The following is a 23374-nucleotide window of genomic DNA, read 5'->3' on the forward strand; positions in this document are numbered from 1 at the left end:
TTGTTTTGAATAAAATCCATGTTGCGTTTCTTATAAAGTGACTTCACTGATGTATCCTCTTAGAGCCATGAAAAAATCAGGCTAGGGGCTTGTGGTCTACTGAAATTGAGCCTGAACAGACTGCAGGAGGAATTAGTTGAAGCTAAATTAGCCCCCATCATATTGTATGTAGAGCTGGGGTTATTTTTTCAATGTGCATTACTTTATGTTTATCCACGTTAAATTTCATGTGCCATTTTGTTGCGCAATCACTTAGTTTTGTGAGATCTTTTTGAAGTTCTTCACAGTCTGCTTTGGTCTTAATGATCTTGAGCAGTTTAGTATTGTCTGCAAACTTTGCACCTCACTGTGAGAAGGTCACTCAGATGATCCTATTTACCCTTCCGTATAGTAAGAGATCAGAAGGAGTCACCCAATGAAATTAAAAAGCCACAACTTTAGCACTGCTAAAAAGAGTAATTTTTTTAAAAACAATGCATAATGATCCTAAGGAACTCACTTCCACAAATATTATTGAGGGGAGGAGGTTAATGGGATTCAAGAGAGGATTAGACAGGCATCTGACTACTAAGAGTGGCCATGTTCACATTAGAGAGGATATAAATGTGTACGGGCGACAAATCCTCATGCTTCAGGTCATAAGTCAACCTCTACTAACTCCCTGGGTTAGGAAAAAACATCCCCAGTGGGCATGTTAATGAATAAACAAGTGCATGTGACATAGTAGACCTAAATTATGCAGAGGCATCCAGATTTTAAAGCAGACAGCAAATATATCAGAAGAACTTCCCTTTTTCATCACGTAAAGGGAATTGCCTGCACATTTTATACCACATTCAGCAAGAAAGAAGACATTCTCCATTGATATACAACAAACAAGTTGGATTTGCATTGTAAGGAGAGAAATGCTGCTTTCTGATGCCTTCCACACCACTACATCTGTATTCTCTGCATTAGTTCCTACTGCATACTCTAGGGCAATGGGGCATATTTGGAATGTTTTCACACCAATGCTAGGGCAACTCCAGTACCCTGAAAAAAATGATCTACTAATGCAGAAGATCATGCTCTGTAGCATTTTGGAAAAGAAAGCTAGCTGTACCTAATATTTTGACAGAAATGCCATATCAAGAACAGCTTGCCTTTAAATAAATATTAATTTTGTTTCAGAGTAATAGCCGTGTTAGTCTGTATTCGCAAAAAGAAAAGGAGTACTTGTGGCACCTTAGAGACTAACCAATTTATTTGAGCATGAGCTTTCGTGAGCTACAGCTCACTTCATCGGTATGCATCTGATGAAGTGAGCTGTAGCTCACGAAAGCTCATGCTCAAATAAATTGGTTAGTCTCTAAGGTGCCACAAGTACTCCTTTTCTTTTTTTTAATTTTGTAACATGCCCACGGTCAGCACAAGAAGGGATCTTCTTCCAGCACTCCGCAGCACCAGATACAGATACCTAATATGCTCACCCCACTGCTTTGTAGCAAGTAGCTAGGTTTTACATTTCTGAGTTAGCAAATTGTTTCTTGGGTCACAGTTTTTATGTGCAAACAAGTCAAATGCCTTCTTGCAAGGCAAATATTCCAGTTAGAATTCAGGATCCTGATATTCCTTCTCATACTTCTGGTTCAAAATGTTATTATGAATATTGACTTGTAGACCCTATAGCCAATATATGAAAAACAAATCAAAACCCCTTCACTTGGGAGAATGCATTCCGATCTGGACATTGACTACACATTTTGTCTTTTAGATCACTGGTCCAGGAGCCAGTGTTTGGAAACATTTACTGTCCTAAAGCATAAGTGCTAGATTGCCAGAGGGGTTCTAGCCTTGGCAAATCACAAGATATCATACCTTAACAATCATGTCACTCTGGTTACACTCTTGGTTTTTTATTTCCATTTGAATTCCCAATTGATTTCAACAGCTGATATCACACAAAGATTCATGCTTTAAATCTCTTTAAAGCTAGGATGATAAACAGATTTTTTTTTTAGATATAAGTCCCTGGGGCTTCTAATTGTCTTTGAGTTCTAGATACTGTGGTACCAGCTAAATTCATGTCAGATTTCAAGTGGGAGAACAAAAGCAAGATGATAGTGAGCATGACTTCATTTTAATGCCTTTAATGCAACCTTCCAGGAAGCGGAATAAATGCTTTATACTATTGGAAAGCCAGGACTCCTTGTTTTCCAATCATGACTCACCTTTGAATCAGCACTGATGTTGATCCATATAGATCTGACATACCAGCCCATAAAGACAATTTCAACCTTTCTGTACCTTGCTGGGGAGGGGAGGGCATTGTGCATCTGAGGTGCAAGAAGAAGGGGGGCCCTAAGGGTATTACAGCAAGCTCCATGATCTGGGAGGTAACAGGAAAGCTACAGATCTAAGGACCTTGCACTGCAGGTTGGCCAGATCACAGTGCCATGGAGAGGAGCAACTTTCATACCTTGCTGGAGCTTTCCACAAAGTTGCATGCTAGAATGTGCGTCTGGCTCCCTTAGAAGGTAATGAGAAGACCTATCAAACATTTGTGGAGGAAGGGACATCAAGCCTTATGTCTGGGGCCTTATGCCACTTTCCAGAGTACGGTTATTTCAACCACGGGTTCTATTTATAGCCACATACAGAGATGTCTCAGTGTTTCTCCCCTGGCTTCCTTTTCACCAGCCACATAGCTGACTGGAAACAATTGGACTCCAACTTCCTTCAGCCACCACAGTGGGTTTCAATCTTAATCCCCCTCAGTTACAACACCGGTGAGACGACACAATACAGAATGCAAGAGAGTGATTGATATGTGGTTCCCAACAGAAACTTGTTTCTTTTTAGGCCTGGGCCTAAGAAGCTGACAAAGCCTACCAGACCCAAACCTCACAGTTCTCTAATCAGGCAAATATGCATTTATTTTAAAGGGATGGGAATAAAATGCTGCCTTTCTGCCTTGTAGTTGACATACAGTAAGATATGCTTCATATTTGAGACCAAATACAAACTGACACTTGTTATTGTTTCTATGATTATTCACGCCTCTCTTTATTAATGGAGAAATATTTAGGGATTGTGGTGGATAATTGGCTGAATATGAGCTCCCAATGTGATGCTGTAGCCAAAAGAGCTAATGGAATCCTGGGATCCATAAACAGGGGAATCTTAAGTAGGAGCAGAGAGATTATTTAACCTCTATATTTGGCACTGAAGCAACAGTTGCTGGAACACCGTGTCCAGTTCTGGTTTCTACAATTCAAGAAGGATGTTGAGAAATTGGAGATGGTTCAGAGAAGAGCTAGGAGAACGATTAAAGGATTAGAAAAGATGACATATAGTGATAGACTCAAGGAGCTGAATCCATTTAGTTTAACAAAGTAAAGATTAAGGAGTGATTTGATTAAGTATCCACATGGGGAATATTTAATAGTGGGCTCCTCAGTCTAGCGAGAAAGGTATAACATGATCTAATGGCTGGAAGGTAAAGCTAGCCAAATTCAGTCTGGAAATAAGGAATACATTTTTTGACAATGAGGATAACCAGTGGAACAATTTACCAAGGGTGATGGTGGATTCTCCATCACTGACCATCTTTAAATCAAAATTGGATTTTCTAAAAGAGATGTTCTAGGAATTATTTTGGGGAAGTTCTATGGCTTGTATTACACAGGAGGTCAGACTAGATGATCACAATGGTCCTTTCTGGCCTTGGAATCTATGAGTTGACTTTTGTATGAAGCAAAACCAAGTCTTACCCAGCCACTTCTCTATTTATATTTTGTCAAATGACTTCAGAAAAGAGACCTGAGAACTAGGATCTAACAGAAACAAACATCTTGATAACCAGCAGCTATTTTTTATTTCTAAATGGTGCTTTGGATCGCATCATCAGGAAGTTCATGGGTCAATCATACATGACCATTAGTGAATAGGTTATGCTAAAGTAATGACCATTCACTTTCTCTTAAAAACAAAAATTGCTTATAATCTTTAAAGTAATCCATCTAAAATGTCACTATATTTATGGATGTACTAATACAGCATGCCTGAACTGACATAACATAACACTAGAAGTATCCATCCCTACATTTTTCTTCTTCAAATATATGTATATTGCAAGCATCAAATCTATCTGAAATTAATTCAGAGACTAAGCATTCAGATTATTCTTCAGGAATTAAAGGAAACACTGTAAAGGTTCAACTCTGGATTCTAATTAAGGGCAAAATATTTAAAACGTATGTTCCAGATAACTGGGCATGAGAGGACTTTTCTCAACTTTTTGAGGGGGGAGCTGGAAAAACAAGGACAGATCTCCAGCTAGGCATCATAAAGTTCAGGCCCACCCTGGCACCTAGAAACTAGTTTCGTGAAGGTGGTCAAACAGGACCACACTGTGAGATGTAACCTCTACTCCTGCATTCTTAAAATGGCACATGCGTCTTTTTATACATACAAGAGCCATATTCATGTCGGAAAATAGGCATTTGGAAATGATGCAGTCATGCATCTAGCTACCTGCTTATTTTTGTGCACAAATAGCCACTTTCAAAATACTCTGCTTGTGTGAGTAAAACAAGATATATAGCCAAGTCTTGGGACCATGTGAAAATTGGACTCTCACTGTCAGGGAGCTAGGTACAGTTTCTGATTCTCTGCCCCAGCCATGGCACAGGTTAGCTGCAAGAGTTAATGGCACAAGAACACTGCTGGATTGCGGGTGGCAAGTGACCTCTTAAAACTGACCACTTATATGCCACAGTGCTCCTCATTTTAATAAGAAACTCCTGGTAGAGAAATCTAAGCAGCCCATGTGTAGCAATCTCCTAGCATGTTCTTTGTGGAAGAGCACAGCAAAGAAGCCAGAGAGTTCCCAGGCACGTGCAGGCTGCCAGCCAAGATATGATGTGACAAGGTTTCTTCTGAAATATAAATATTTCAATGAGGTATGAAACATCTGGATTTATCTGTAACACAGATATATTTAGAGATCCCAAAATGCAGCAAGGTTAAGACTTAAAAAGTAATTAATTCTGACTAATTGCAAAAATGTATACGTATATAAAAAGGAAATGTTTTCAACTATCAATATGCCCTAGCTAACAAGTCTCCAGGAGGTTTCACTAGAGAACGGTTCACAGCATTTACAGCTGTTAAAGGTACTTTTCACTGTGTAGCCAGAAAGACAGCAAATCTTCAGGTGGCAAATATACAAGATGCCTTTTGGTTTTGCTTGCAAACTCTAGGGGTCTGACCCTCCACTGATTTTACCTCAGTAGCGTTGTATTAAAATGGAGATTCAGGAAGTTGAAATGGGAAGCTTGGTGCTTCTATTCTTCGGCAAAACAGCCCTCATTTGCATTGAAAATGAAGGGTGCCTTCATTTGCCAAGAAAGCCATAAACTCTCACACAATTTATATTCTTGTGATCAATAAATTACGAACACGAAAACAGAAGTGCCCTTGAGGGAAATCTACCAACCTCAACGGGGCTATCTTACCAAGACCTCAAAGTAGAACTTCAGTGGTGCATAAACCTTGTATTGGCCCTCTGCACAGTGCTGGATTCCACCCACAATGCACACTTTGGTAGACAGCACTTGCTAAGGAAATCTGCCCCATTCTGTTCATATCTTAACACCTACACAGTGTGTTGAGGCTGCTCTCCTCCATAAATCACTGCCTAAATGAACTGGATGACTAGGCAGGGCAAAATCCTCAGCCAATGTAAATCGGCACAGCTCTGTTATATTAAAAGGAACTAAGCTGACTTACATTAGCTGAGAACCTGGCCCACACAGTGCAGCCTTCCTTTACTCAGAACTGTGGTAAGAAGTGCAAATAATCAGACCCCAATTACTGAATATGCATCAAAGGTGTTTTTTCAAATCCTCTTCAATCTGCCTAATCAAATCCAATTTTCACCAGGATGCTCAAAAGCTCAACTACTTTATGAGGGCTGTTTTCTTGGGCAAATGTCTTTCTAGCCTTAGCACATTTTGGTATTTGATTTGCTAACTAATAAAATTTTAAAAGTTTTTTTTTATAAAGGTAATGTTTCCACCCTGCTGTACCCTGATCCTCAAAATTGGCAGATTCGTTTGTCCTCATATTTTTAATAAAATTAAAAATATATCTTTCAGAAACAGAGGCCTGAAAAACTGAGAAGTTAGTGTTTCCACAAAACAGGCTCCCCTCCCCACATTCAATTTTAAAGGAAGTTGCTACCGTTATTTGACACTGATAATGAAAATGCAATTGAAAGGAGAACAGTGAAAGAAAAACACATAAGAAATTGCAATTTTGCATGCTCAAAAGTGTTTAAGTAAATAAAACAAATCAACAAAAACCTTCTGCATAGAGGAAAAGGAACAGGGAAGAAGTTCAATTTTCTTTTTATGCAAACGTAATTCTTCGGTTGGCTTTATGAATTAGTTCCCAAAACGAGCAACTACAGTATTATTTGCACATAAATCAGTATCAAGCACTGCTCTTTAGCGAGCAATGTTAAATTACAAGGACTTATTCAAATACCTGGCAGGCCTTCAGATTTATTTTTTCAGTGACAGTACAATAATTCCCTACGTCAAATCTGCCTGTAATGTACTTCACCAGCTACTCTTCAGCAACACATTGGATTGCCTTTCATACCTTTTTCCTTGTAGCTGAAATCAAGATTCAATAATAGAGCCCTAGTATTGCCAGTCAGCACTGTATTGACTTATCACACTTTCATCATGTTTCCCCGAGTTCCATCGCTGAGTAATGGTGCATCGCATAGTGTCACATTGGGTTAGTTCGCACGAACATTGGCAAGATGAAAGATGGCATGAATATGCTCAGTGCAAAACAGTAAACATACAGGGACACATCACACATTAAGAACCTTTTGCTTAAATATGACTTTTCCATATTGAATGGTGAACATCTACTCACAAGAAATCAAAGTGGAGAACACTGCAATTAATGATTAGAATGTATTGAAGGTTGTTTCATGCATAGAAACATTCCTACAGGGATGCAAATATTTTAAATCCAGATGCCTAATGTTTGTCTAAAAATGTATGTCTCCACAGTTACCTGTTTGTGTATACACAATCACCATTGGTAAATAATGCTTGTTTGCATGCATGTGGATTTTGCTCATTTTGAGCATATGTATTTTGTGGAGGCAGTTTAGGGATCCTTATGTAAAAATATGGCTCTTCTAGTCTATTTGCTTACCCAATCTCAATCAATATTTCAAATAAAGTGTTTTAACATCATCAGAGTTTCTGAGAGGATCAATTACAGTAGTAGGTCCAAATAGTATGCTTGTGCAGTGTACTTTTATGGACATAGGGCCAAATTCTGTGCTAGAGTAAATGGGCACCAATAGATTGACTTCAATAGGTTTTGCTCATTTACTCATTTAGAAACGTAATGTGTCATCACTGACATTCTTTTTCCTGGTGGTTCTGAAAATATTAACCATTCCCCATCTCCATTTCAACACTGTACAACTATTGTGTTTGTTTAGTCCTTAGAAACGCCAGTGCAGATGAGAACGTGAGTTCAATGTGAAGAAATCCCCAAAATAACCTCAAAACTTGCATGGAATCTAAGCAGCCTATTTTTAAATATTAAAATGACTCCGGAGTTCAGTTAATAGAACAACTCATTATAAGCACTAAATTGCAGAATACATTTTCAGCTTCAGATGTATAACTGCAGCCTCTCTATGCTGCTGTGGAGAACATGTTAAGGTTATTCATTGGGGTTGAGTACCTGAAGGAGAAGGCTGTCCTTTTACTACTCCATTTTTAGTTTTTTCTTCAGAATTCATTACTTCCTTGTAGATCAATTCTGTGAAAGACAATTGATGCCGTTATGAAAGTAGCTAGTTCTTGTGCCCATGAACAACTTAATGCTATAAACTGTGAAATCAGTCACTCTCTCTTCTCTTCCCCCACCAGTTATTCCTCCCTATCCTTGTTCCTGCTGCTGGAGCCATTCAAGCAGTTTTGTCATGTCCTCTGTCACTTTAGTAACAGTGAAAGGAATAGGACTGTTGTAACTGAGCTTACGTTCCACGTCTGGCACTGCAAAATAGGCTTGAGCACAGCAAATTCAGTGTGCTGAATTAAGGTAATTTAAGACTCTTCTGTGTACCAAGATTAAGCCACAAACACACTAGGGAGTTTTAAAACTTTTATGCAATGCATTATAATGATTTAACACTGGCTGCATGGGCCAGTCTTTAAAACATACAAACTGCGAATGAAACTAAACCTTTCCAGACGATTATGTAATAAAAGAATGCAAGCATTAAACCAACATTTTTCCATGCCTGCTTGCTGCCTGTGTAACCATTTCCCATTTGTTTTTGCTTGTTTCTTTTTATTTCTCACACTCAGCCCTCTTTTCCCCTACTTGAGAGGAAGAGAGTTTAAGAGCATTCTACCAGCCTTCCACAATCTCAGTTTGCCTACTTGAGCTTTAGTAAGTCTTTCCGCTCTATCTATCAAAGTTCGCTTTTTGTGTGTGTGCTTTTTAGACATATATAGGAGAGTATAATAGCTAAACTGCTTTGATGTTGCATTATTCATAACTAGGGCTGGCAAGTAACTTTAATGCTGTTTATCCTGGGCCAGATTCTGACACCTTACCCCTGTTGAATAGTAACTCATTCCACAAATAGTCCCCTTGACTTCCGTGAGTATCAAAATCTGGCCCTATGGTCTTTGCTAAATAGTACCTGATGTATCAAGCAATAAGAACTATAATGTACAGGGCCTATTTCTGTCATCCTTACTCATGTCACACAAGTAGCCCCCAGGAAATCAATGCATCTATTCACACAGTAAGGCACTACTCAATATAAGTAAAGATGACAAAATCAGGCCCAGGATGAGCAATGCCATGTGGTTTCAAATGAGTATGGCATTCCTTTCCACTTCCTGCCCTGAATTATTGTATAGCGTTAGGGTACTGTTAAAACAACTGTGATTCTCCAAACCCAAGATGGCTGTATTTCAGCAGTGAATGGACTGAATCCCAGGGTTGGTTAAATTTGTAGAGCATTCTTTGGGATGAAATTCACCTGTATGCAGTGGGACCAACATGAGGCTTTATGTACCACTTTAAACCCTATTTAAGACCTATTGCTGGTCCCTTGCATAGGGCAGAAATTTCACCCTATAGAACTATCATCATCAGGCCACGAACTACTGTAAAACAGAATTTGTTCACAGATCAAATATACTACTTATTGGTGTGGTTTTTAAATCCTTTGGAGACTACAGGTGTAACTCTAGAAGCTTCGTCTATATTTACCAACAAAGTATCAGTACACAGGGCTAAACTGACTTCAAAGAAGTTATTCTGGATTTGTACTGCTACATCTGAGAGCAGGATTTTGTCCATATATCTTTAAAATGGGATTACCTTTCCATTCCTCAATCGTATGTTCTCTTTCATCCAGCTGTTTATCATATATCTGAGGAGGAGGCTGTAGAGTAGAAACAAAGAGAGGTCAACAGGCTATTCCTTTATATTAGTAAGTAAATACATAGTAAGAATTTCTGAATGTTTTTATACTTGATTATTAAAGGGCTAATATTCCTGGAAATCAGCAGCTCATATAAAAGAACCCGGCTGCTTCTTTGCTCACTCCATCCCTCACCTGTAGTAAGTACCCCTGCAGTTGAATGTATCCTGAAAGCCATGCCATCCTGCCCTGCAATTATGTTATTCAAATAATCAACACTGGCAGGAATGACGTTGCAGCATCAGCCAAAATCTGCATTCCTGTGCTGGAATGTTTTAACCAGAATACAGTGTTTAAAGGCAAGGCTTCAGGAATTCAGCCAAAAGCAGAGAAGTATCAACTGGGAGGGGTCCAGGTGGCAACAGACCTGTCTTACCTTTGGACTCCACATTTTGATTGATTTGAGAGGCATTCGGGTCTGCTGAAAGGCAGCATGGTCTAATAGTTACAGCATGAGACTGGGAACCAGGAGCTTTTGAACTTGACTCTTGGCTCCCTTGATGGCCTTGACAAAGTCATTTGACCTCTCTGCCTCATTTTCCCATCTGTAAAATGGGATGAATAGTACTCACCTGCCTGACCTGAGTGTTGCGCCATGCCATGAAGATTTAAAGTCTGATAAAAATGTGAAATGTTGTCTGAGATTTTTCAAACCCAGTTAGCAGATTTCATCTGCAAACCAAGATGAATTTAGGAAGGTCCCACTTTTTTTCCTTCTTCTCATTGTTCTCTGTGTGCCCAAACCCACTTCCCCAGGAAGAGAGAGGTTACCCACAAGAATTCTGCAAATTGGTAGTGTATTCAGTTTCCAAGCAACACATTAAACCATGAATTCATAATCTCCAGTCATTATATTGTCAAAATTGTCCGCGTCTTGTGTAACTCTCCCTCCCCAGGCAGAACAATCTGGGGAGGGAGAAGTTAGCCAGCTGTGTAAGTACTACTGGCCTTTTCAACAGAGATTGCATCCCCAGTATCAGCTTCCATGGCTGCAGAGTCCAAGTGGATCATGGGCTCTGCACTGCTGGTTCTGCACAGCTAATGCATCTGGGCCCACGATTTGTCCATGATGAATATTTGAATTCCCTACTATCTTCATTCCGTACCCCAGTGTAGATATGTAAGAATAATGGATTGTTTGGTTTGCTGACAATTCCCCCTCTCCCACCAGTAAAAATATATTACGGTTTGGGCTCAACCTGAAAATGTTTTTTAAATTTTTCAGCACATAAAAATTAATTTCAGATTGAATAAATGTTTCATGCTGACAGAAATCAAAAAGTTTTGCTTTGATTTCAACCATTTAAAAATTGATTTTTTAAAAATAAAATGAAAGAAAATTTCAAATAAAAAGTCATTTTGTTTCAAACATGTCAGAATGAAATGCTTCAATTTGTCAGACTTTTTTTTAAGTTTGTGGGGTTCCCGCAAAAACCAAATTTGGCAAAACCAACACAAATTCACAAAATATTTCAGTGTCACCAAATCTGCATTTTTTTTGCCAAAAAATATTTTGGCTGAAAAATGTTGCCCAGCTCTACCCCAATGATCTAGAAAAACAAAGGAAGTAATCATAAGACATCCATGAGAATTATCAATGTGATGAATCTTGTCTGGATTTGATTTATACATTCATCCAGCATTTTTGCCAAATTTACCTTTCTAAAGAAACAAAGGCTGGATTTGGGACATTTAAAATGGCTGCTGCCACACGGTAGAAGCTGTTTTTACTATAACCCAACCAGCCCAACTAATCCCTCTTACTCCACCACTCCTCTCACCTGGTAGTTTCACCTCAGAGAGGCATTTTTAATTGCTGAGACACTCTTCTGCCTTCCTTTCTGATCCCAAACACCCCCTCCCACCAAATCCTTCTGAACACCCGGCCTGCCCCAAATGCTCCCCTATTATGGAACTCTCCTGCCACCCTCCCTCACAACAGAGACAACTTCTCAGGGACCTTCTTTGTCTTCTCTTCCTTTCTGCTGTGGCACTTTTCATCACTCTCCTCAGCCTCAAGGCCCGTCTCCCCTTCAATATGTGAAATCCATTCTCAGTATCAAAGAGGCCAGATACACAGGGTGCAATGACTCCAACAGTATGGAACTGCGAGATTAATAACTATCATATGCCATCAGATAGGAGGTCGTGCTGTCTAGCATCTGTAATGCAGTATGGGGAGTGGGTAAAATAGATACCCTTTCATCCCCAAGCTCTCTCTAACATATGTTCACTTGTCATTCACTGAGAAAGCAGAGCTTTGCTGCAAACACCTTGGATGAGTCTGTTGGATGAATTAGCCAGGAATAGCATGGCAGCTGGAGCCACAATTGGCTGTGTCAGAGGCCCAGTGTCCCAACTTGGACAGCTGCTGGGGTTGCAATTGGTTGGGTCAATGGATCCTTGAGCTGCCTGGATTTTCCCACAATAAGATGCCTAGAAGAGAGACCATGGGTACAGGGGAGGTTCTTTTAATTCCTTCCTGCAGCCTACTCAATATCATGTTTCTCTAAGTCATGTAGCAGGACCAGCCTTCTCGACCAGCTGATGATCTACTATGAATTTGGTCCAATCCCAACCTGCTGCTGACCCCATTGCCCCCCTTTATAAATGTTCTTAGGATCATCAATATAGAGCCCAGGATGAGCTGGGAGAATGGGCTTTCTTCTTCACCAACACCTCCAGGAGTTTCTAGGTGCATCGTGGGAAGACGACCATTGTGTTCCTATTAGCACTATCCAATACCAACCACACAATCACTGGGTTGATGATATCTGGTTAACTGGAGAGTGAAATTTTTGTCAAAGGATTTTGGGATCATCATTCCAACAGAGGCTCTGCTTGCAGCAGAAGTGGCTGAGGGTGTCAAAGGAAAGTACGGCAGAGTGACCTCTGTGGAGGTGCAGGAGTGGGTGAATACAGTAGAAGGGACCAAAATTCAAGTACGGGTGCTCTCATGCACAATGGCCCAATCCAAAGCCCACTGGAGGCAATGAAAGATAACTTCAGTTGTTTTTGGATTAGGGCTAGAGGTAAGAGAAACTCCTGTATCGTTGTTCTGTCACAGACAAAGACCTCCATCTCCAGGTCTGGTTAGTCAGGGCAGGTAACGAGAGCTAGCTGCTTGGAGGCCACTGAAGTGGTGACTGTGGCAGGGAGAGAATCATTAAGCAACTCACACAGCTTCTCTACAGGTGACAGCTGCCTTTGCTGCAAGGCTGTGGGCGGGAGATGAGCTGTGCAACCGTAACTCTGTCACCTTGTGCACATGCATTATGAGACATGTTTTTTTCTTACACAATCATATATTTCTCAAATAGTCTAAAACACACAAGCATACAGTGTAACATGAGATAATTCTCCTAATTTAGGAATGTGAGAGTCATATTTTCTATTACTGGGTTTGTGCTGGAGAAACAGAGTCCATGGAAGTCTTTTCTACAAAAAGAGTCATTTCCTCATCTGCTGCATGCCACACAGTATACACAGTGAACGATGCAACAGCAGTGCCTTTTTCAATGGACATTTGAAGCCTTCCCTCATTCAGTGTGCGCTTTACTCCATGGTATACTAAGCAAGGCTTTTATAGGATTGCCGGGTCTACATGCAGGTCTGCCGAAGCTATACTTCAGGAGATTTGTCTGTGACCTGAGGTGAGGTCTGAGGTACCTAAGCGGATTTGGTTGTGACCTGTGAGGAGGCCACAGTGGCTCAAGCAGGTGGCCAGGTTGGAGCCTAAGCCACACGGTGAAGGGGGAACATTGGGAGCTTTGGCTGTGACTTGCAACGGGGCTCTGCTGTCTCGGCAGGTCACTAGTGCAGATCAGATAAGAGCTTTTGACCATATGGAATGATGTTATTGTTAATAAAGCCATGACCTTTGTTTTCCACACAAACACATCTCTGTCCCTTATTACAGCCTGGCCTGCAGCAGCTAATCACCCTGAAGCTTGTGCTAGATTCAGTCAAAGCCACTGAAATCCCTGCTGGAGACATCTCTTTACTGCTGATCATGGCATTGTGAAGCTCACGACTCAACCTAAGAATGAGAATTCTAGCCTCGCCAGTGACAACGGGAATGCTGTGAACCAGGGTCCTCCAGATCAGCACGCCTGACAGACTGTTGCTCAGCCACCTTGCCAGGTCTACAGCATGCATTCTCTAATGAGGAAGTGTGGAGATCACTTGGGAAGACGAGACAGACAAGGAAATCCTCGAGGCCTATGAATTCACACAAGAGCTACAGCGGCTGTCTGCTTCATTAAGCTGCTTGCTCTAGGTTTTGGGTGGTGGTTGCAGGGGGATACATATGGGTGAGCTGTAGTCTAAATCACATCAGCAGAACTACTGTGTCTCTGTCAGAGAGACAGGAGAGAAGTAGAGAAGAGTAATTGGGAGAGAATATCCCATGATTACCTTCCTTTGTGAAGAGCTCTGGGGAACGGCTTGCAAAGAACAAAGGCAGTAGTTAACATAGATTGTAACAGGCCGGGAAGCTCTTCCCATGCCATCCAAGGAGAAGGAGGAGTGTTGCTCCCCCAGGTGAGGGAGAACAGAGGGGGCTCGCCCTCTGTTTTAATGCATGGAATTAAGGAGTAAAAAGGAAGGGTGTTCTCAAGCACATTATCTGCCCCACTTCCTCACAGAATCAACATATCTTTGGCTAGTGTCTCTGCTAATCTACGCCACCCGATGTCTCAAGCAGGCAGCTTTAGTTAATGTAAGAGGCTACAAGAATGGCAGCAAGATTTATTTTACAGATCAACATATTCTGGGAATTGAAGTATTTTGGGGGGATCAGGCACAACCTAATCTAACCCAATATCAAATGTCTATTTAGCTGACAAGGTAGTCAAAGATAAGTGACTAAACTCCAGATTTCACACTACTAGGGTTCCAGATACTCCAGCCGGTTCACCTGTTCCAATGCTGTATCAGCAGTTACATTACTAACCTCTATTTTTAGAATTTTAGAACTCTGCTATAAAATTTGGCTCTTGGAAGAAACTTGGCAGGCAGGGATAACTAATATTCAGCATGAGGATAAGATATTAAGCTTGTGATTCCCATTAGCATTAGCATGGGATGAATCCCTGATCATTATGCAGAACATTTACTCTACAATCTGCATAGTGTCTGCAGCGTACAGGTGAATTCAACTGGGCTACATAGGGGTGCAGGGCTCTGCCCAGGGGAGATCCATTTGCAGGATCTAGCCCTAAGAATGAAAACTATGGGCCAGATTGTAGAGTGGCCACCTGTAGAGTAACACATTTACTCCAAAAATGGCCTCCTTCATTTCAGTGGGACTGCAAGGGGGAGATTTGCAGAAGGCATACAGGGAGTTAGGACACCCAGTTAAGTCAATGCTTAGCATGATGATCAGGGATCTGTTCATGTGATTCACACTAATGCTAATGAGAATCATGTAGCTTAATAAGAATAAGAATAATGATAATCACGCTGAATATTAGTTACCCTGGACTGCCAAGTTTACGCTGAGCTAAATTTTATTGCTGAGTTCTAAAAATAGAGGTTAATAATGCCTGTGCTGACACAGCACTGCAACAGATAGAGCAGCTGTAGTATCTGGGACCCTAGCACAGTGTGAAATGGGTGCCTGAGTGTGAACCTTTGTGCCTTTCATAATCTGCCCCAAGGTACTATTCAGTGTCAGGAAGGGCTTATTTAGACACAATATTTATAGCAATTTAACTATATTTGTTTAGAAACCAATCCAGTTAAATTGGGGCAACTCTTCAGTGTGTGCAGTTATACGTATATAAAGGTCCTTATAAATAAGCCATTGTGATATAACTATCTTTATGCCAGCATCCCTGTGTCCACATTAGGGGGTTACACCACTTCCACTGTATCAGTTTCTAAACAGATATAGTTAAATTGGTACAAACACTGAGTGCAGACCAGCCCTAAGGGTGGCAGCATCTAGCTTTATTTAGGATAACCATTTTATCCCCCAAATGGGTTGATTTTTAAGATGTAAAAGTGGCAACAACAACAAAGAATGGAATCTATTTTGGGTAGTGCAAGTTTTTGGTTTTGTTGGTTGACATGTTGGCACATGTATACAACGAATAGTAGTTTGGTTTGGTTGGTTGACTTTTAGTTTTTGGTTTTACATTTTATTAAAAATTATGCATTTTAAAATAGTTTAACGGTGTATTCAATTTTCCTTGCATTTAATAACAATTTCTACAAAAGAGAGTAAAAAACCTAGCCATTTATCTTCTCACATCATTTAAGCAACTTTTTTTCTATACATGATGTACCTAATTGATGAGATACACAAACAGGAGACAACTGTATCCAATAAATACCTTTTTTAAGTCTGGTGAGCAGAAAACACTCCACTATGGAAAAAAATGAAAGGAAAGTTAATAAACACCAAGTTTAAGCAGGTACCCAGATGCTAGTGAACTCTCCCTTCCCTACCACATCCAACTGAATGTAGTCATAGTTACAGCTGGTAAGGGTACGGGAAAAAGAATGAGACTGACAGCCCTTTCCTCCTACTTAGCCAAATTCTGCCCTCACTGGGATGACGCCCGTGTCTCTAGAGAGTTAATACCCAGCACAGTAAAGATCTTGGGATTGACTGGAACAAGCCCATGCACTGTAGTTGTTCACAGGATCAGGCAATCTGGCTTGGAAGCTATAGAGCTCTGTGCTGGGCAACTATAAAGTTATCGTTATGTGAATACTGGAGGCAGGGGAGGCTCAAAATATTAATGGTGTGAGGTTAAACTATCTGTTTAATGGTTTGGCTTCTCATAAAGGGGTGCAAAATAAAAAAAACTTTTCATTTTGCAACATTTCAAGTTGTGATTTTTTTTAAAAGTCTTAAAATGTATCACTAGTGAAAGGTGCTAGAGTGAGACCCCTGGAGAATTGAATTTCCTTCTTTAGCCACAGAACAAACGTGCAGGGGCAATGGCAATGCATGTTTTCCTGACGCTACCCTGCCAGTGTTCCTGGATTGGGATGAACCCTCCCTGTAGGTGACAGGGCAGAGGAGTACAATATCCCTCAGAAATCTACCAGCAATTTGTTTGGCTAAAAAGGCTTTTTGTAATTATTATAAAAGGGAGAGAACAGAGGGAGGGAAAACAGGAACATTTCTTTGGCAGAACGTAACTCAGATGCTGATGAACAGGAGACCTAACTCTAACCTCCCCTGTTCAAAACAACTTCTAAAGCCAAGGATACATAAAATCCCACTAGACATCAGGCAGACCAAACCAAAGCTGCATTATAGGACACCAGCAGAAGTGTTTTGAAAGTCAAAGCTAGTGTGCAGAGTCACTCAGATGGCAAATGAAACCAGCAGCTCTGAAGAACACAGAAATATACCTTCTTCATGAATAATTTAAACACACCAGGTTAAAACACACTCAGGCAGACAGCATCTGATAAAAACTAGGGAACACACAGAAAACGGAACACCAGATTTGGGGCTTTATCATGGAAAATATAAGTACAGGATGACAAACCTATAGCGTACAAAAGATATCTGTACAGACGAAAACAATGTTTTGAGTGAAGTGTGGGCCAAAGAGAGAATGAGCCAGTGGAGAAGTAATATGCAACTTGGGAGTTATCATGATAAGGTACAATAAACAGAATACCCTAGATGTGGATGAAACAGAGGCGAGAATAATATTTTCACCTGGTAGGAAAAATATAGCAGTCTGAGAAAGAAATATATACTGTTTATTCACGGTGGTTATAGTCCAAATGTTGAAGACAAATTAACTACCATAATATTAAAGGTTTCAGAGTAACAGCTGTGTTAGTCTGTATTCGCAAAAAGAAAAGGAGTACTTGTGGCACCTTAGAGACTAACCAATTTATTTGAGCATAAGCTTTTGTGAGCTACAGCTCACTTCATCGGATGCATCCGATGAAGTGAGCTGTAGCTCACGAAAGCTTATGCTCAAATAAATTGGTTAGTCTCTAAGGTGCCACAAGTACTCCTTTTCTTTTTGCATAATATTAAAGTAATATAATGATATATGCTTATAATTAGAAGTTAAACTGACACTTATTCCGCTGAACACATGGGAAAGATGATCTTGGGGCTACAGCAAAGAAATGGAAGTTAAGTGATCTGGATTCTAATTCTGGGTCTGCAATGGATTTTCTGTAACCTTAGGAACTCGCTTTACCTCTTTGAGCTTTGGTTTCCCCAACCATGAAATAGGTGCAATGCTATCTACCTCACAGGGATGCCATGAGATTTATTTATGCCTATCACTGCTTTTTGGAGGAGTGGGTTATATATGTGCAGAGTATTATTGTGGGGCCTGATCAGGCAGACCTTACACCCCCTCGTATCCCAACTTCAGTAGGAATTTAGGACACACAAGGAAGATAGAACTGTTTACATGGGCAGTGAAACTCCCGTTTCAATCCCAAATAATCTATTGAGTCAGATGAAGGCTCACAATGGTTCTGGTCCAGATTTTTACCAACACTCAGGCTCCTCATGAAGCATGATACATTAAGGACTGAGTAGTCAAACTAAAGTTCAGCTCATGTCTGTCATCACAAGGTAATCTTAGTTCCTATGCTAATATAGGCTAGGAGGATATGTCCACCAATGGCTATTAGCCAGGATGGGCAGAGATGCAAAGCCATGCTCTCAAGTGTTCCTAGCCTCTGTTTGCTAGAAGATGGGAATGGGTGACAGGGGATGGATCATTTGATTATTATCTGTTCATTCCCTCTGGGGCACCTGGCATTGGCAGGAAAACAGGATACTGGGCTAGATGGTCTGACCGAGTATGGCCGTTCTTATGTTCACACCACCTCATGTCACTAAAATAGAAGATCTAATCTCCATTTGCTGTAAAACATACATCAATATTACACCAACCTTACTGCTGGGGAAACTGCCCTAGTATCTATTTATCTATACTGCCACCTATTGAAGGCAGGTGGCAGTATACGAAGCAAACGATTAAGTGTTTGACGGGCAGGAATTGTCCACATTGTGAATATTACAGGAAAAATGCTCCCACCATTTACCTAGAGAACAGAAAAAAGTTGATTGCTGAGACTGTAAATGGGGATTTAGGTGTTCAGTTAAAAAAACAGTTGAAATATTACCAGTGTCCGCATCAATGCATTTTACCTTTATGTTCAGGAGATGGGAAAGACCTATGTTGTTTTGATCCTATCACTGGAGCACAGACAAAACTTGATTCAGTTTAAGGGAATTTTGATTTTGAATGTGTTTGTGCCTGCATGTTAAACCAATTTCTAAACCATTAGGGATTCGGGTGACACCTTCATGGGGGGAGGGCAGATTACCCCCACATCTGCCTATTGTGAGGGTTTCTTGCTCCTTCCTCTGGAGCTTTCAGTGCTGGACACTGTAAGAGACAGAATGTTGGACTAGGTGGAGCATGAGTCTAATCTAGTATGGTAATTCCTAAATTCCTGTTTTCTACACACATTCACATGCACATGTGCACACACACGCACACACAGATTATCTGGGGGAGGGGGAAATGCTTATTTTAATCAAAGATTGGTTGTGAATATAAATGACTCTAATAAAGGATAGAGTGATTCAAATCAGTTTCAGAACAGCTAGGAACAGTTCGCTTTGGCTGATTCTGTGACGCTACCCACAGAAGTACTGTAACCATTTTGATGGAGTCGGAACCAGGATCCAAAAGTGTTAATAAGTTAGAACTAAGAGTCTATCTGGAATGACTTTAGAAACCAAGATCCAGCCCACCCACACAGACATTCCACAAAATCTATGGCTCAGAAACTGTGTTAAACCTGTTTCTAAACATCAGCAAAACAATTTTGCTACAGAGCTATTGAAGGTTGAGAAGTCTGGTTGGCATTTTTGGTTGGCTTTCTGCATAGAGTTCCATGGGAGAGCCAAACTGCTCTGCGACCTTCACTGTAAGTGAACAGCACTTCTTGCAAGTAATAATATATATTTCCCTCTAGTTAGCAAGAGGTCATGGCTTTGCATTCAAGGAAGACTACAAGATGCTAAGCATATTAAGCCTGTCAGAAGGAGAAGGTAGTTGCATTTCTACAATCTCCCATTCCCATTATAGTCTTTGCCGTTAGAATGAGATCAGAATTTTATTGGCCCCCATATATTGTGTAAAAGACCATAAACTTTTAACAGACTTACAAAAAGCGATGATAGCAGGCTCAATATTCTAGATATTTGACTAGACAGATCACGCATACCTCTTCCTTACACATTCATAATGCTGTAAATCTGGGAGAGACGCACAGAGTCATTATCTCTAGGTTAAACTTTGACAAAATCCTCTGCTTTTACTCCAGACATGAAGCTGTCTTACTCATTGTCTGACCGTGAATAAGCTAAAGCAATTTCAGGGGGGTTCCTTCAATTTTCTCCAGGAGAGGCACCCCACTGGGGCATGTCACACTGGATTACAGCTGTCACAATCGGTTATGTCAAGTGACATACAGCACTTTAAAAACAACTCTTCTCCTGATCAGGCAGACTACTAGAGTTACCTCAATCCTCACTTTAAACAAAGAAAGCTTATCAAGAGCTAAAAAACAGGAATCAATTCACTGACCTGAGCTAACATGACACATGCCAAGATCATAAATGCTAGTAGGGAAATTTAAAAACTCCATCATCAACGCACTTGAGAAGTTCTGGAAAGACAGCATTTTCTAAGAATTTCAGTTGGCTTCAAGTTCTGCCTATTTTCTATAGTTTTTTGGGGGGCAGGGGGTGTCTGAGGGGGGAAGAGAGGGAGGCTGTGAAGAGCTCTGAAGAGCCATGCTGTTGCAGTTCTTCATCTTCCCTACGTACAGCACTGGAGAGCAGACAGTGGATTGACAAAAGGAGAGAGATTAGCTCCTGACAAGAAAGGGTTTGCTCATGGGAATAAAATGAATACCTAAAGGTTTTACAGATGCTGGTATTCTGCAAAGTATTCCTATTTCAGGCTGTGCAGGGTCAATAATGAATTTTGTTGAACACTTCTGCAGTCGGAGATTCAGGCTTTCCCTGAGACAGATATGGACCAGATCCTGCTACTTTTATGCTGAGAAGTACCTCACTCCACAAGCAATCCTGCTGTGAATATGGGTAGCAGAATCAGGCCCTCGGTGAATCTCTCTGCAGCATTCTCAATCCTCCACAATAATGATTCAGTGAAAGCTATTCTTATATCTTGTATAACCTATCACTCACTTTATCCTCTGTTGCCAGGTTCCCTCTGGCTCACACATTGCCTGCCTCGCCTGAGAGAGGGCTACATTATACCATTCAGGCCCTCACTGGAGGACAGGTCAAGCTGCAAAGTCTTACAAGAAAGTCCAGGAAGGACTGTGCCTCATTGTGACACAGAAATCCCCCCCATCCCAAAGTGTGACCTTTGCACCATTCCTGAGGATGGGGCAGAATGCTTTCCCCTGTTCAGCTGGCCATCATTCCCTTTCTTTGCAGCAGGTAGCCCACATCCAAGGGGGAGGTAAAAAAGAGCTGTACTACCTTCTGTACTACCGAAAACATCAGATACACAACTGTATGGGACAGTTATTTGGGATCACTTTCCCCTCATATATCACATAAAAACACAGCATAACTTGCCCTAACCCAAATTACTGGCTGGGTTTGAGCCCAGCAGGTCTAACTATTTAACTCTGCTGTCTAAGATGATGGACAACTGTTCCACGAACACACACACACACAGAGAGAGAGAGAGCTGGGTACAAGTATAGCAATGCTAACTATTGACTCTACACCAAATCCTGACATCTTTAGTCCTTTCATGGCCATCTCCATTAACAGGGTCCTATTGCTAATTTGTCCCTCTGTACCCAACAGCTACTGCAATTTATTTAATTTTGCTTGTCTCCATTTCACATCTTTGTCACTTAATAGCTGAGTGGTGGAGAAGAAAAGGAGAATGGGCCATTTGTATTGTTTAGCTGAGGTTAGCCGCTCACAAAGCGCCAAAGCCAGAATTCCGTATTCAGGAATAGATTGTGGGGTCCTGAGTGGGACCACAAGATGCTGTGGGAGAGGATGATGGAAGGACCCTCCTCCAACCTGGCACCCCAGAAAAGGGGCCAGTTGCAGTTTCCATCAGGGCCAGTTGACCATTTTACTACACTAGTAATAATCTAACAGGGGGCAGTAACACACACCTGCTACGATCCCCTTTGTGTCTCCCTCCATGCTTTTGTCCCACTCTAGTGACTGGTTCACTGAAAAGAATAAGAGTCTACTAACTAGAGCCACCAGTTAATGAAGAAAAACGGATGTCCAGCAAGCGTTCGTGCCAGACAAGGAGGAAGAAGGGAGGATGCATAGTAACAGGCACAGATATTACTTGGTGTGGCTCTGATGGGAGAAAACTGAATGAAAAGTATGCTAGACAGCTAATAAATCTGATTTACAGCTTTGTCAGGAAGGAACCCAGCTATTATTTAAAATCTGGGAGCCATATACATAGTCAAATATAATGTTCTTTCCTGTGGAAAAGAAGACAGGAAAAGATTTAAAGTGCCCTAATATGTGTTAAGCTTCCTTATAGTGCTCCCGATCCTCTACCTGATAAATAAATTCTGACACCTTATTGTTCACCTTGAATAAGGTATTATTTAATCTGATTAGGGGTACCTGAATCTGGCCCTTTGACTATAAACATGCCAGCCTTTTCTGCAGGCCCAGAAGGCCAGGCTTTTTTCTTAAATTCTTGTTCATAAACATTTAGTCTCCTAGGAAACAAGGACCTAACCATGCGAGAGATCTGAATTTTGAACCAGGCAACAATCACACAGACTGAATTTTGATGATCAAATGCTCTAAGAACAGTTGTACAAAAAATCCACAGGCCCCAATACCTGTAAAATTCATTCATCAAACAATTGAAAATACTAAGCAAAACTCATAACACTCATGATTATTCCATGGACAATTCACGAACAGGGAAAAAAAGGCCAAATCCATTAAATTGTTCTCAGTGAACAGTTCAGTTTGTTCTAGTCATATTCAACAGGCAAATGCCCTACTGTGGCTATACTTCAACATAAGCTCATAATGGACTAAGTACAATCACAAAATTATTGCTTCAGGAATATCCTAAACCCTTAATTTCTTTACAAGTCAAATCATTAAAAAAAAAATCAATGCTAAATCTAAATACAAAAACAGTAGAATAGAATGAAAAAATAAGAGTGTTTTGGAATAGTTTTGAAAGGTAAATGGCAGTGCAGCAGAATTTTGAAAAAGCAAAAATCTATGAATTAGTATATTAGATAATTAAAGGAGCAAAGAGTTAGAATAGTCAAATTTCCAAATCATTAGAGTACCTCAGGGATTACACCTCAAGGATATTCAGCATAAGAGTTTGACAAATGCTGCAAAATATATTCATTTGAAGAAAACTGGGACTTCATTTCTCTGTATTCTCAGCCTCCTTAAATCACTTTCCAGAAGCATTTATGGAAGTGAATTTTTGTTTGCAAGTCTGTTTACAGAAAGAGAAAGCATCATGCCTACCAATGCAAGCAATCTCTTTTGCAGGACTGGGAATCTTTCAGCCAAGGAACAGAAACAATACCATATGATCACACAACAAAAACAGGGACTTAAGTATAACACACTCTCAAATAGTTCACAAGCAATCCTCAGGCTGATATACGTCTGCATAAATCATTTGTCAAATAATTCCAACAATGAACACAAATTCTAAACCTGCTCATGAATAATTCACAAAGAAACATGGAGATTTAGAAACATCTAAATTTCTTGAATAAATTGTTCTAGACAGTAATATGTTTCATTTGCTTTCTTCCCTTCTT

General features: G+C 40.5%; 1 protein-coding gene across 17 annotated transcripts in view; it reads right to left on the reverse strand.

Moving 5' to 3' along the window:
- MAPK10 (mitogen-activated protein kinase 10) overlaps positions 1 to 23374 on the reverse strand; it is a 318269-nt gene that overhangs the window by 15120 nt on the left and 279775 nt on the right. For 9 of the 17 annotated variants that reach the window (XM_043545070.1, XM_043545072.1, XM_037896813.2 and 6 more), the window contains 3 exons: positions 15865 to 15897; positions 9424 to 9487; positions 7765 to 7842 (listed from right to left, as the gene is read on the reverse strand). In XM_043545070.1, coding sequence (XP_043401005.1) covers positions 7765 to 7842; positions 9424 to 9487; positions 15865 to 15897 — 175 coding nt within the window. The remainder of the gene's footprint in view (positions 1 to 7764; positions 7843 to 9423; positions 9488 to 15864; positions 15898 to 23374) is intronic. The other 8 variants (XM_043545075.1, XM_043545081.1, XM_037896810.2 and 5 more) reach the window with 1 other exon arrangement.

This window comes from Chelonia mydas, chromosome 4, assembly GCF_015237465.2.
Source record: "Chelonia mydas isolate rCheMyd1 chromosome 4, rCheMyd1.pri.v2, whole genome shotgun sequence".
NCBI classification, from domain to species: Eukaryota; Metazoa; Chordata; order Testudines; family Cheloniidae; genus Chelonia; species Chelonia mydas.